This window comes from Podarcis filfolensis (assembly GCF_964270895.1).
Source record: "Podarcis filfolensis genome assembly, chromosome: 10".
NCBI classification, from domain to species: domain Eukaryota; kingdom Metazoa; phylum Chordata; class Lepidosauria; order Squamata; family Lacertidae; genus Podarcis; species Podarcis filfolensis.
In genome coordinates this window covers 20475237-20489254 of record NC_139612.1, presented here as the reverse complement: position 1 = coordinate 20489254, position 14018 = coordinate 20475237, and the positions used below count along the sequence as shown (strand labels likewise).

The 14018-nt window shown below is 43.6% G+C and overlaps 1 protein-coding gene and 1 long non-coding RNA gene across 2 annotated transcripts in view; one reads left to right on the top strand and one right to left on the bottom strand.

The window, feature by feature from the left end:
* Nucleotides 1-14018, bottom strand: part of LOC310744038 — an 83513-nt gene that overhangs the window by 15760 nt on the left and 53735 nt on the right. The window lies entirely within an intron of this gene.
* Nucleotides 7949-14018, top strand: part of CPED1 (cadherin like and PC-esterase domain containing 1) — a gene marked incomplete at its 5' end in the record, with an annotated part of 120704 nt that continues 114634 nt past the window's right edge. The window contains one exon of the mRNA XM_083574429.1: nt 7949-8206. Within this exon, the coding sequence (XP_083430555.1) occupies nt 7949-8206 (258 nt within the window). The remainder of the gene's footprint in view (nt 8207-14018) is intronic.

Here is a 14018-nt window from a genome sequence, read left to right as displayed (position 1 = left end):
CCCTCTGCACCCCTCCTGTACATCTCCAAAATCTGTTTTGGAGGTTCCTCAACCCTCCAAAGCAGAACTGGAGGCATGTGAGGGCCAGCAGGGGTGACAAGGGGGAAGAGAAAATTGTTACATGTGCATGCAATGTGTTTAGAAATAGGACATGGTTGGAAAGACGGTCTAGAAATTTAAAATAAAAAAGAGCTAACGAATAAACCTAACAGTATCCTTTTAGAGCTGTTTGAGCAAATAACCATTGCACCTCTATATTTCAGGGCAGTTTCATAACATCCTTATATTTTATAAAGAAATAGTGTGCAAAATAATACAAATAAAAGTAGTTTTTGTTTTGCACAACTACATTAGCCTAAACCTGACTATTCTGCTTCCCAAACTTGGAATTTATAAGTTTGTGTAACCCAAAATGTGTAATTAATGGACAAAATTGTGCTGCATCTTGAATTCAAAGTGACCAGGATTACCTGCTGAAAGTTTAACGAAGTCGTGCTGGCTGCTCATCTGCCTTGATTTCTGCCCCAAAAGGTGAATTGTAGGAGAGAAAAAGATTCAACCCGACATCCCACCATAGCTGTCAACTTACAGATTTGAAAATAAGGGACCAGCAGCCTCGAAAATAAGGGATTTTCGGTGCACAGGTATGTTCAACTTCTGAGCCCCTCCGAGCCAAAGGCAGAAAGCCCAGCCAGCAGCCAAACAAAGCCTCAAGCAGTGGCTCCCACAGCACAGCAACCCAGCAAAGGGGATGCAGCAAGGAAAACCACCGTCACCTCTCTGCTGGGAAGCGCTGAGCAAAAGCGAGTCCCCAGGCAACGCAGCCGATTTGATCGGCACAAGGCATGTAAGCTCCATCCCCCAGCCGTTCTTAGACTCCTTATTGGGTGAGCAACGCAGCCAAGCAACACAGTTGGAGCCTCCCTCCTCCCTGGCCGGCAGGGAGGGAGAGGAGCTGCTTCCTTTGAAACCCGGGAAATTTAAGGGACAGCAGCAATAAGGGACAGCAGCGGGACACAGCGCTAGGATAAGGGACTTTCCCACCAAATAAGGGACGGTTGACAGCTATGCATCCCACTCACTTGCCCACCTCATTCACAGGCTTCTGACTAGCACCATCCTCTGCCTTTCTCAAAAACTGGGAAGAGTACTCTCAGTCAACTGAGCATTGCATATGAAACATAATGATGTCATGACACCATCACAAACCTAGTTCAGAATAAGGCAGATATTTCCCGGAATACCTGGAATACACTTTCTTCCTTTTTGCATCTTGGAAGTGAAGAGAGTCGCCCTTTTGGCTTAGTCCTCCAATTTAACGTTCTGTCTTCCTGCAAGTGATAGCATTAGCGGTTAAACATGGAATGCCTCCCTAGCTGTTAAGCTTCTCGGTCCATTGCCTCGCAGCAAGTTTTTATAGGGTATTCTGGAAAGCGATATGACCTGTGCACATCATTACGGCGTAGCAAGTGGAACCCAAAATTGGATTCAGCCTGCCGTCATCCCCGCTAGCAAATTGCTGTGTGTCCCTGAGGTAAGCTTTTACAAACGATTTCCCTCTTATAAGTGAAAAATAGGGTTGCACTTTGCTTTGAAGTTGGGAAATTAAAGGTCTCTACACTACCCAGAGTTAAAGGTTATGATGGGATTGTTATTGTGGTGCATATGCTGAAGACTTTGAACAATAGATTACTGGGTTTCATGGGGCCATAGGACTCTAGTTTTGCTCTTCTGCAATTTTAGGTAAATAGTACAGTGGTACCTCGGGTTACATATGCTTCAGGTTACATACGCTTCAGGTTACAGACTCCGCTAACCCAGAAATAGTACCTTGGGTTAAGAACTTTGCTTCAGGATTAGAACAGAAATCGTGCTCCGGCGGCGCAGCGGCAGCGGGAGGCCCCATTAGCTAAAGTGGTGCTGCATGTTAAGAACAGTTTCAGGTTAAGAACAGACCTCCGGAACGAATTAAGTTCTTAACCCGAGGTAATAGGATGATTGATTGGTAACCATAGCAGTAGCATGATCAATAGAACTTCAAAAGTGCTTTTACTGGGATTTCTCCCATAACTATCTTTATGCAGCGAGATTTAAATACTCTTGCCCTATCCCTAAACCTCAGGATTGCTGTTCATTTTTGTTTTAAGCATAATTTGGGAATTATTGTAATGATGCAACAGTAACTGTTTTGAAATGTTGCACGCCTGAACATATTTCAATACAGTTCTTCTTAAATTGTCTTGCTACAGCTGGAAAATTTGTACAACTATGTTTTTTAAAAACCACACGGTCCCCAGGAACGTTAAAATTAGCACTCATACAGGCAGGCTTTATTTGTAGCACTGTGGAGTCGCTTTCGAAAGGTGAACACAAACTTGAACAAGTTCCTGCAGTAGCCAGCAGAGGTTACCCTTGACACTCTTGGCTGTTCCGAAATTCCATATTCTGGCAATAAGGGATTTACAGGCTACACATGTTTACGTGGAAGTTAGTCCTACTGCGTTTGATAAAGTGTGTTCCCAGGGACTGTAGAATCGCAGCCTTAAAGCCTGGAGCTCATTTGTTCATTTGCAGCATTTGTAACATACACCCTAATGGTATTGGATTGAAAATTTATACAAACTTGCAACATATATGAACAACTTGCATATAAATGCAGGCTTGCCATGGACAAATTCAATGATATTTGGAATCCATTCTTACAAATACTGTAATAGGTTAAGATCTGGTGAAGTACAATAACAACCTTGTAAAATATACAGTTTTGGGTCCGCCCCCTTTGTTTTCCCTTTTGCACGGGTTCTGATTCTCGCTTTCTCTTGTTTGTTTGCATTTCACTATGTTTGGTACCACATATAGTTATGTACTTTTTGAACTTTCAATAAAGATGTTACAGAAAACCAAACCCTACCCCCTAACGGTGTTGACACGAACAAAAGCATTGTGAGCAGTGATCATCCAATATCTCCGATGGTGTGTGTGTGCATGTGTGGAACAGAGATCTGCTCACAGATTTCCCCTTCTTCTCCTCTCCCCTGTAGATCCCTGTGGGTTCCCAACATCAGAGCAGATTTTGGGGAGCGCAGAGGGCTGCAAGGAGGAGAAGGGTGGTCCGAGCAGAACTCCACTCTACTGATCTTGGATTCAGCCCCATAATCTATGAATCCATGAACAAAAACATCCATAAACTATTGACAAGAGGGGCAGATGGGGCTCATCAACATGGGAAAGCAGCGTATCTAGGAGCTGTGAAACCAGCCAATTCTTCTCTTGATTCCTGCAACCCCTGTTAACTTTGTCGGCTCAGTTTTCCCCTGCCTCATATGCTGGGGGCAGCGAATCACAAGAACAGTCGCCGGCAAAGATCACGATGCAAGAAAAGCCATGAAGCCATCCTTATTTCAGACATTGTGATATATCGGTATATCGTGATGTTTAGCCGATGATATATCACGTTGTTGGAAACCAGATATTGCCCAGCCCTAGCCTTGGCTTGGAGCCAATTGAAACATTCAGTAAAAAACATACAGTACAGTCTTTCCGGGATAGTACTTCTACAGTCTGGGTGATGGGATAGTTTGAGTGCTCCTCCATGTAGGAAAGACGCTTCCACAAAAAAGATACCACATTCTGAGCTAGAGAACCTTTATCCCTCATATTCTAGCTTTCCACAAGGAAAGGACATGTTTAGATGCACTGCTTTCTACATTATGGATGAGCACTATGTGTATGAACCTAGCATCCTCCTGGGATGGCATGCGCTCGCTCCCCTTTCATCCTCCCACAGTTAAGAGGAGGAGTTCAAAAGTGTTTGCTTCATCTTTCAGTGAAACACAGTGTGTCATTTAATCCAAACTGGGAATTGTGGTTTAACAAGTAACTATGGCTAGTTTTAAAAAAGTCGGCTTTTTAAAAACTCTCCTGGCCACATGGGAAGAGGAGTTGGGAGTGTCTGTGATCTCAGGAAGAGGCTAGGCTCCTTCACAAAGTGCTAAATCCAGTTTTGGTTTATTTGGCCTGTAGCCCATAAACATCAAATGTAGTTCAGGGTTCTGAAGACGACCACAGCAGGGAAAACGCACAAAAGACATGCACAAAAATTGTGCCTTTTAAAATAAGAACGTAGCAAAAGCCCTGGACATTAAGAGTATGACAAAATAAAAGAGCAGCAATAGTTTTAAAATACAGACACCGTAGGGAAAGTTTATGGGAGATAACCCTATAAAAGTTACAGCTTATTCAAGTAGGTTTGGAATGTTTCTAGAAGAAATGTTACTGTGGTTAATTTATATTTCTTTAATTTAGCAATGAGAAGCATTGTTTATTGTTATTTTTTGTTTTAAAATTTATTTTATTTAACAACTATTAAGTATAGGAAAATGTGGACTAATGTTTCTACTGGGCCACTAGACAAACTCTCAAATGCCTAGACAACCTCATAAATTGACGTTTCACAAATACCTGCCTGTACACTAGGAATAGTTCATGTTGCCCAATACTGAGCATGTCAATAATCGCTATGAGGTTGCAGATCAGGGGTGGGGAGTTGGATCCAGCCAGTAGGCTAGGTTCTTCCCCATATAACCTGCCTTGGCAGACCCCTTAGACAAGTGGACAAATTTGCGCGCCCCCAAAAACTGTCACCTGACATCACTATGATTACAAGCCCTGATTGCCTGCACTGGAATTGTGCTTTGTAACACGACTCACTGCCCTATAATGGCAAAATGGAAACACACACAAAGGTTCCCGATTGTGCATTGGCAGTTGTATCTCCACCTGCCCCTTGTTAGATGTCACATATGACATCAGGTTTTCCTTGCAGGTCAGATGGGAACCCATGCCAGCCCAATAAGGTCTGTGAACCAGAAACCCTCCACCCCTGTTTGTAGACTGAGGTATAGGGGTGAGCAGAAACATTTTACAAGAGTGAATGAATTTTGCAAGTTAAGTTCTAGAAGTCTCTGTTGGTGGGTTTTCTAATCCTAGTGGCAGAAGATAGGTTGTGAATAGCCAGAGGTGTTTAAAAGGTAAAGGGACATCTGACCATTAGGTCCAGTCGTGACCAACTCTGGGGTTGTGGCGCTCATCTCGCTTTACTGGTCAACGGAACCGGCGTACAGCTTCCGGATCATGTGGCCAGCATGACTAAGCCGCTTCTGGCGAACCAGAGCAGCGCACGGAAACACTGTTTACCTTCCCGCCGGAGCGGTACCTATTTATCTACTTGCACTTTGACATGCTTTCGAACTGCTAGGTTGGCAGGAGCAGGGACCGAGCAACGGGAGCTCACCCCGTCGCGGGGATTTGAACCACCGACCTTCTGATCGGCAAGCCCTAGGCTCTGTGGTTTAACCCACAGCGCCACCCGCATCCCTTAAGAGGTGTTTACCTTTGTTATTAACCAATGTTGGCCAAGAACAAGCATAATTCTTAAGCAAAACCGAGGACAGGTAGCCCAAATCCATAGAGAACAAATGTCTGCTTCCAGTTGGAGAACAATATTGCAAACACATCTTAGCACACAAAATATATTTATCAAAAAAAGTGGTTTGTGTCACCTCTGAGGATTTATTAACTCCCAAGATCCAAACCTGTATGCTATATGTAACCTTGGTAACTATTTTGGTTTTATACACCTTCAAAACTGAAGGTATATATTGACCCCCTTTTGCACTGCAGAACCTTAGTAGTGTAGTGCAGCTAGAATATTCAGTGCACCTGATACAGTTATTGTGAATCTTAAGGATGAATAGACTAGATAGCATTTCCAGTTTTTAACTTGTTCTAAGTATTCTAGTGCAAAATGATGGTTTCTAGCCCCAAGGTGCATACAAACATGCAATCACATCTGTAGTCTCAACTGATACAGTCCCAGCAGGGTTTGACCAGATGCTTACCCCACCACTGAATATTGGATCAGTTGGTTCAAAAAAGAATTTCCTTGGGTGCCAAGATCCAAGTTTAGGGCAAGAACCTTTTGGTAAGAGAACCCCAGCAGAGATTTAAAATCACAAAATATGCAGCAAAGTACAGCATGACAATAATAGGCTGTAAAAGCTTCCAACTGAGTTTCAAAACTGTTCCCTTTAGAAGTTCCTTCCAAAGTTTCCTTCTTCCCCCGCAGCATAGGAAAAGACACATCTGGTAAGTTAAAAATGGTTTACTTACAAACTCTTCAAAGGTCAGATTCATGTGCTTTCCCATGCATCAGTCAGAAAAGTTGCACAGGCAGTAAAAATGTAGCTTTGTTGCAAAGTGGTCAAAGCCCCTAAACTATTGGTATGGAAACACAAAAGAGGCTGGTGAAAGCCATGCAGCTGAGCTGGAACGACCTGCTCAAACCTCACACACAGAACTCACAGGTAGAGGCTTCATTACCTATTTCCTCCCAAAGTAAGAGGAAGTGAAATAGCTAAGCCTTGCAAAGCAACTTACTCTATGGTATTAACTCTTTCATATATTAAATTGACTTAAGGAAACTATATGAAGCTGGTCATCCTACAGCAGGCATAGGCAAACTCCGGCCCTCCAGATGTTTGGGACTACAATTCCCATCATCCCTAGCTAACAGGACCAGTGGTCAGGGATGATGGGAATTTTAGTCCCAAACATCTGGAGGGCTGGAGTTTGCCTATGTCTGACCTACAGAATCAGGTTGTTGTTTTTTAAATCTTACTGGGTTTCCATGCCTTTCTTCTCTGCATGCCATCCTATCTTTAGTAAGAACACATTAACAAGAAGCCGCTAATTGATATACAAAGGCCTCATCTGCACTCTACATTTGAAGCAGTATCGTACCACTTTAAATAGCCATGGCTTTCCCCAAAGAAATGTAGCTTTAAAAGGGGGGGGGGTGCCTGGAATTGCTGAGGCCTCTATTCCCTTCATGGAGCAACAGTTCTCAGACTGGTTTAACATTTCTCTTTCTTCATTATGTTTGAGTTGTCTGTATTCCAGCCACATTTTTAGAGTCCTTGTATAGATTGGAAGCATGTGAGGGGGGGGCACATTGTCGCTGTGTGATCCAGCAGCCTTGCTCCTACGGTTTCCAGCGTGTGAGGCTTTTTAGAGCTTGGTGAACGTAACCCCACCCCTTGGGGCAGTCCTGTTTTTTATTTATATGTCTGTGGTCCAACTGAGTTCAGATGGAGTGCTGTGTGTGTGTGGAGATGAGCTGGAGTCATGAGGCTGTGTTGCTCCGAGTGGTTTTAATCAGCAGCCGGTTAGGGGAGAATGGAAAACGTCTGACAGGGCTAAGAACCAAGTAAGTAAACATAACTTTGAACTCCGAAAGCTGGAAGGAAAGAAAGAAAGAAACTTAACCGAGGGAAATCTAGCCTTTCGGCTTGTTCGAAACCAGATGAATTCTCTTTGAGAGAAGGCATGCACATTTGCCGACAGGAAAAGGGCAATTTTAAAAGATCTGGAATGAAGGAAACGGTATTTTAAAAAGCAACAGAAGGGAGGGGGGAACCTACGAGGAAATCTGTGGTGCTTTTCAGCTGTACAAAGACACCTCATAGTTTTTAACCTTTCGCTTTCACGAATGCAGTTGTTCAGCTGGAGTTTTGTGGGATAAACTTTCTTCCAAACGGTAAGATTCCTTCTGCCACTAACTATTTCAGGATGCTTAAGTCTGCTCCTTCCCAACCCACACAACGTACGTACGTGTGACTTCTTTCTCTTTTCCTGCCTCCTCTCTTTTTGCACAGGTCAGGAACTGCTTCCTGAAGGGCCGTTTGTCGTAGTCTGTTTTGCTTCAGAGACCTCGAACTTCTCGCCGGCTGATGCCATGGGAAAGCTCAAACCCAGAAGTGATGGAGAGCACTTCTGTTTCTCCGCGGGCAAGTCACTTTTCTCCCTTTATTTCGCGCTGATGAAGAGTAGCCACAGTGACTCTTCCTACAATGTGGAAACGGGACAACATTAGAAACCCAGGGTGGCCATGGCTTGCCGGCAGATTCTGCCTGGCCGGAGGTGGTGTCGACTTCGCCCGTTCCTGGTGGTGTTGGTGCTGGCTGCTTGTCTTTTCTACCAGACCCTGACACCCTTAAGGACGAGGAGATACATCTCACCAGTTGGCAATGGAGTTCTACCAGACAAAGTGGTTTCGGAGTTGGTACAGCACAGGAGGTACAAGGAGATCTCCGCAAGGCAAGCCCGTTGCTTCCTTCCTTCAAGCAATCTACAAGGACGGAAGGAGGTAAGACAAGTACAGAATGAAAAACTGGCTTAGAAACTGGAGGCACATTTCTGGCAGGCACAGCTAAAATTAACCTTCAAATAAGCAGAGATGGATCTGCTTGCTAGCTAAGGTGCATCCTTGGCCCTGTTATATTGTCTAGATGAGGTTGTTCCAAAGTGATGACCCCCCTGGAGTGAAACTATGGGCAAGTATGTCATCTGTTTTTCTCAGTTTTTCAATCTTAAGTTCAGTTCTCTGCATCAGTTTGCCTCAACAGCAAAAAAGTCCTCATAAAAGTTCATCAACATCTTAATGTGAACTTTTCCTAACGTACACATTTGTACGCAATTTTGCAAACGCAACGTATTTTTGTAATGTTATATTCCCTAACATTTCGATATGTATGCATACTGTACTCTAGCATGCTCATTTTTATACTCGTGACTTGGCTGTGGAACGGCATCGCAAAATTCAGCAACTTGCACATTTTGAAGGAGGGCTGCGATCCAGTTCGCATATTGTTTCTGAAGTGCGAATTGGGCAGCTTCACCTTTTGATGCGAACCGAATTGCATTTCTGCTCCATCCCTGCTGAAGCACAAAGAGCATGGTCAAAGGAATCGGTCCAGGAAAGGTGGGTGGGCTTACACAAAAAGGACATATAGAATGGGGAGAGGCAGAGGGTACTTCTGAGATGGATGTTGACTGTGGGACGGGTTCTCCTCATGCATGCAGATTTCCCACAGCATCCATACAACATCCTTGGGATCAAATGCTAGCTCATGTTTCTACACGTCCTATTTAATATAGATCACTTTCCAGGAGAATCTGATAAGTTAAACAAAATCTGTTGCCAACCATTTCTGAATGACCCGTTTACGATATTAAGCCCCCACATCAAAGCACCCCGAGAGAGGGAGAAAGTGCAGTTGCCCAGTAGCATTTGTGGCACCCCAATCTCATTGGAAAATGTATGCGGTTCTGCGTCATTTGCCCTAAATGCATAACAAGAAACCCAAAGTCCTGTGAAGGCAAAGGCAACAGTAACTCCAGGCATGTACTGTAGATTTGCATTTATCTGTTATTATCCTACTTTGCTTCTTCCAAGACTTATGGCTTCAAATCATATAGAATATGTCAAAAAGAAACAGGGAGATGAAGGATGGGAGGAGAAGGATAGGATTGCGTATCGAATAGGATAAAGGAAGCAGGGAACAGTAGTGATCACAGAATGCATTGTGCTAGCCTCTGGCCACAGGAAGTGGTCGACATAATAATATCCTTGAGTGTTTACCAACCACTTTTCGTACATTTTAAATGCTTCCTCCATAATCATAGAACTACTATGATGGAATTTGCTGGGTAGAGAGTTTCCCTTTGACTCAGTAAATATATAGTTATTCCCATTCCAGGCCCGAGTGTTTTTTTCTCAGAAATAATTGTGTTGAGTAGGCCTCACTGCCTTGCAAGATCGTATAGGATTGTTGACTTAGCCTCCAGTACACCCTATCCTGAAATCCTGCTTATGCTTCATTGCAATCCTTTGAATAGATTTGGATGGCTAGCACAGTGCTAAGCTGATTTGCTATGTACCCTCCAAACTGGCCCTCTCATTTCAGACCAAAAACAATTTGAATGTTCTGATTACAAGGACCTCCAAAATGTTGCTGCGTCCTGGACTCTGTTGTTGCATATCATGGAAGCAGACTCCCAGGACTACTGAATTTTTTCTCTCATCTGTATGCTGACCTATTACCTAAAAATATGATGCTGTCTTCAAAGTCCAAGCCATTTGATGCTGGCATATTAGGGAGATTGGACTATTTTTCTTGCTTGGCTCATTGTGTTCTGGAACAGCTAACCTGACCTACAAGCATAACAGCAAAGGGTGCACACCCTCCAACCTTTCTCCAATGAAACTAGGGGTGACCTACTCTGTTGTTGTTGCTGTATTTTATTTATACCGTGCCCATCTGACTGGGTTGCCCCAGCCACTTCAGGCGGCTTCCAACATACATAGTAACATAATAAAACATTAAACATTAAAAAAACCCTTCCCTATACAAGGCTGCCTGCAGATGTCTTCTAAGGTTGTATAGTTACTTATCTCCTTGGCTTGGAGGTCACGTAACTCCATTCCCTCCAACATTTCTCCAATGAAAATAGGGATGTCCTAAAGAAAAGTGGGATATTCCAGGATCAAATTAGAAACTAGGACGGCTTCTGTAAATCTGGGACTGTCCCTGGAAAATAGGGACTCTTGGAAGGTCTGAGGGTGGGAATGAGAAGAAGAGAGCTAAACCCAGTCCTCCTAAGTGTGCATCACCCACAATTCTTTTCTGTAGGCCCTAATGACCTGGAGTGAAGCAGTGCTCCTTCGGCCTGAACTAGAGATTGTAGGGATGTGTGAAAATAATAATGAGTGGTGCTCTGTATTTATGGTTCTCTCGGTGGTGGTGGTGGCAACTCTGGTGGGCTGCTTCTTCTTTGGCTATCACTTGTAGCCAAATAAGATTATCTTCCATAAACATAGTTTTAAAAGTGAGTCCGTAAGTGACTGTGGAGGCCAGTTCTGGATCCACACATCCTCCAGTGGGGGAACATAGGTATCCAGGCAGGAGTTGATCACAGCGAGGGTTTGCCAAGCATGCCTTCCTCTTAGCGTGTTTCTCCCTTTCGTCCTGAGTTTGAGCGTCTTCTAAACCCATGACACCTTTGGTAAAGGCTGTTCTCCAATTGGAGCGCTTGCAGGCCAGTGTTTCCCAGTTGTCGGTGTTTATACTAGATTTTTTTAGATTTGACCTGAGAGAGTCTTTGAACCTCTTCTACTGACCACCAGCATTACGCTTTCCATTTTAAAGTTCGGAATAGAGTTGTTGCTTTGGAAGAAAATAATCAGGCATCCGCACAACATAACCAGTCCAACGAAGCTGATGTTGAAGAATCATTGCTTCGACACTACGAAGCAGTGGTGAGTGTCTGGTGGGCTTCCTGGTACACAACTGTTGAAATATCCTGAATGTGTGCAGTTATAGGAGACGGATTCCTGTCTATTTGACTGTTGAGAAAAAGAGAGTTATTGCGGATTAACACATTATTTACTCATTCAATACAGTGGTACCTCGGGTTTCAAACACTTCGGGTTACAGACTCTGCTAACCTGCGCCAGTTAAGAACTTTGCCCCAGGATGAGAACAGAAATCGCGTGGCGGCAGCGGACACCCCCATAAGCTGAAGTGGTACCTCAGGTTAAGAACAGTTTCAGGTTAAGAACGGACCTCTGGAACGAATTAAGTTCGTAACCAGAGGTACCACTGTACACGGTTATCGCATCCTTCCTCAAAGGACCTTAGGGGGGCATACATGGTTTCTCCCCAGCTTTGCATCAAGAATGTGTGCTGGTTAGACTGACAAATATTGGGACCGGCCTAAAGTCTCCCAGCGAGCTTCATGGCTGGTTGAGAATTTGAACAAGGGTCTCCCAGTGTGGTGTAGTAGAGCCAGTGTGGTGTAGTGGTTCAGAGCGGTGGACTCGTAACCTGGGGAACCAGGTTCACTTCCCCGCTCCTCCACATGCAGCTGCTGGGTGACCTTGGGCCAGTCACACTTCTCTGAAGTCTCTCAGCCCCACTCACCTCACAGAGTGTTTGTTGTGGGGGAGGAAGGGAAAGGAGAATGTTAGCCGCTTTGAGACTCCTCCTAGTGATAAAGCGGGATATCAAATCCAAACCCTTCTTCTTCTTCTTCTTCCCAAGTCAAAGCCCAACACTATGCACAACACCACTTGGGGACTACAAGTTAGTTTTCCTCCAGAGAAATAATATAGTTTTGGCAGAATGAAAGCTTGTTTACTACAGGGTGTGGTGTGCATAACTGAGGTTTTCTGCACTGCTAGTTTGCTAGTTGGGCAGCTATTTATACACACCGGCTAGTCTACACAGTTGGTGTATTTGTTCAAAAGCTCTTACATTGCATCTTGCACTTGGGGAGTTAACACAGCAGAGGAAAATGGTAATAGTGTGACCCTCTCTTCCAGTAAACTTTTAAAAGTTGATCCGCCCCGTTCTCAGTGCAGTCACCTAGCCTTATGATGACATTGCATGCTGTTAAATACTGGATTTTACACTTTCTTTCTTTCTTTGACAAGCTCCAGTACTCCAATGATCTACGAAACAGTGTTAGGAATTTTATGGAGTTCAGACACACAAGTCAAATGATACGGCTTTTTTTCCCCAAGTGACTTCCAAGGTTAATTAGCACAGTTTCTTGTCCCCAAATTGCCCTCAGGAGTGCATGTAGAGATCGGCAGTATTTCAGAGCTGCGTGCGAGGCCGCTTTCAGGTTCATTAAATGACTTTCTGAAAAGCAACCATAACAGCAAAAAGACAAAACTTCGAGGGAATGATCCAGATTTAGGAATGTGCTTCCATCTTTTCCATTGGATTCAGAGGCTCTTAAGTGTGGCCAGGGAATATTCTGTTTTTCACATCATAGTATTTGTTTATAGTTCCTTTGTGTGCCAGAAACAGCCACTTGTCCTTGAGTTACCCACATTCCAGCTGTGCTGAAATATTTCAACCTTAGCTATTTGTTTGATCATAGTTATGAAGTGAACAACCTCTTGTGGCTGTACGAGCTATTTTCCTGGTGACATTTGTTAGGAAATGTGGCGACGGCTCTTTAAATTAAATGTCCTCCAGACCATTTCTCTTATTACAAACAAATCTATGTCATGACTATAAATAAAATAGTCTTGTCGCCCCTAATTATTGGGCAGCTTGCATCTAGAAATTGCTCTGTAATCCAGATATAGCTTCATCTAAGGGGTGGCTGATAATTCAGATTGGTGCTTTTTTCTGGGGGTACACAGGGTTACGCATACCCCTAAACATTTTGCGAATCAAAGTTTGGCCTCATTGAGGGGCAGTATTTCAATATGAGAGGGAAAATGAGAGTACCCTTAAACATTTTTAGGAGAAGGGGAAAAAAAGCACTGATTCAGATACCCTTTTGCTGATTTCTTAGTAGCAGGTCTGAGTGTAATTTGATGACATAGTTGTAAGCAAGTATGGCCAAATAATGCATTTAGAATGTTCTTCTTTGATTGTTAGTATTTTATCACTTGTAGATTTTAAGACGCTTGACAAAAGTTTATTCCTTCTAATAATGTTGAACCCTTTTAGGGCAATATTCACACCTTAGCGCCGTGATGTTGAACCTGTGGCCCTGCAGACGTTGCTGAACTCACAACTTCCATCATCCCTGACCACATAAATGCATAAAGTTTCCAATATGTCCCAGTAGGGCTAGGCAGTGTTTTTTTTCTGGGGGTACTCAAGAGTACACAGTACTGTCACCTTCCCCCTCCCCTAGATAGATAGATAGATGATAGTGTGGCTTTTAGAGTAACAACTAAAAAAGGAGAATATACTGGGGCTAGGAGAGATCCCTGTCTGAAATTCTGGAGAACCACTAGCTAGGTGGACTAATGATCTGACTCGGAAGTTTACGGAAACGATTCCACAATACATAACATGACAAGGAGGCAAAAGTTTGTCCTGGTGTGTATATTTAGGGACAAGGCCTGGCTCTGGTATTCATCCTCTTTCCTGTTGCTGAAATATGAACTTCAATTACAGTAGGTAGTACATTCTTTGTGGCTAGCCCAGATTGACCCACACTCCTGTGGGAACTGCAATCAACCTAAAATAGGGACAGCTGAATGGAGGACCAATTTAGAGTCAGCTGAACTGAATATTTGTATCTGTGCAAGTTCTGAGCATTCAGAAGAATGGCCGATCTTATTGTTTTAAAAGTTGGACGAAATCTAT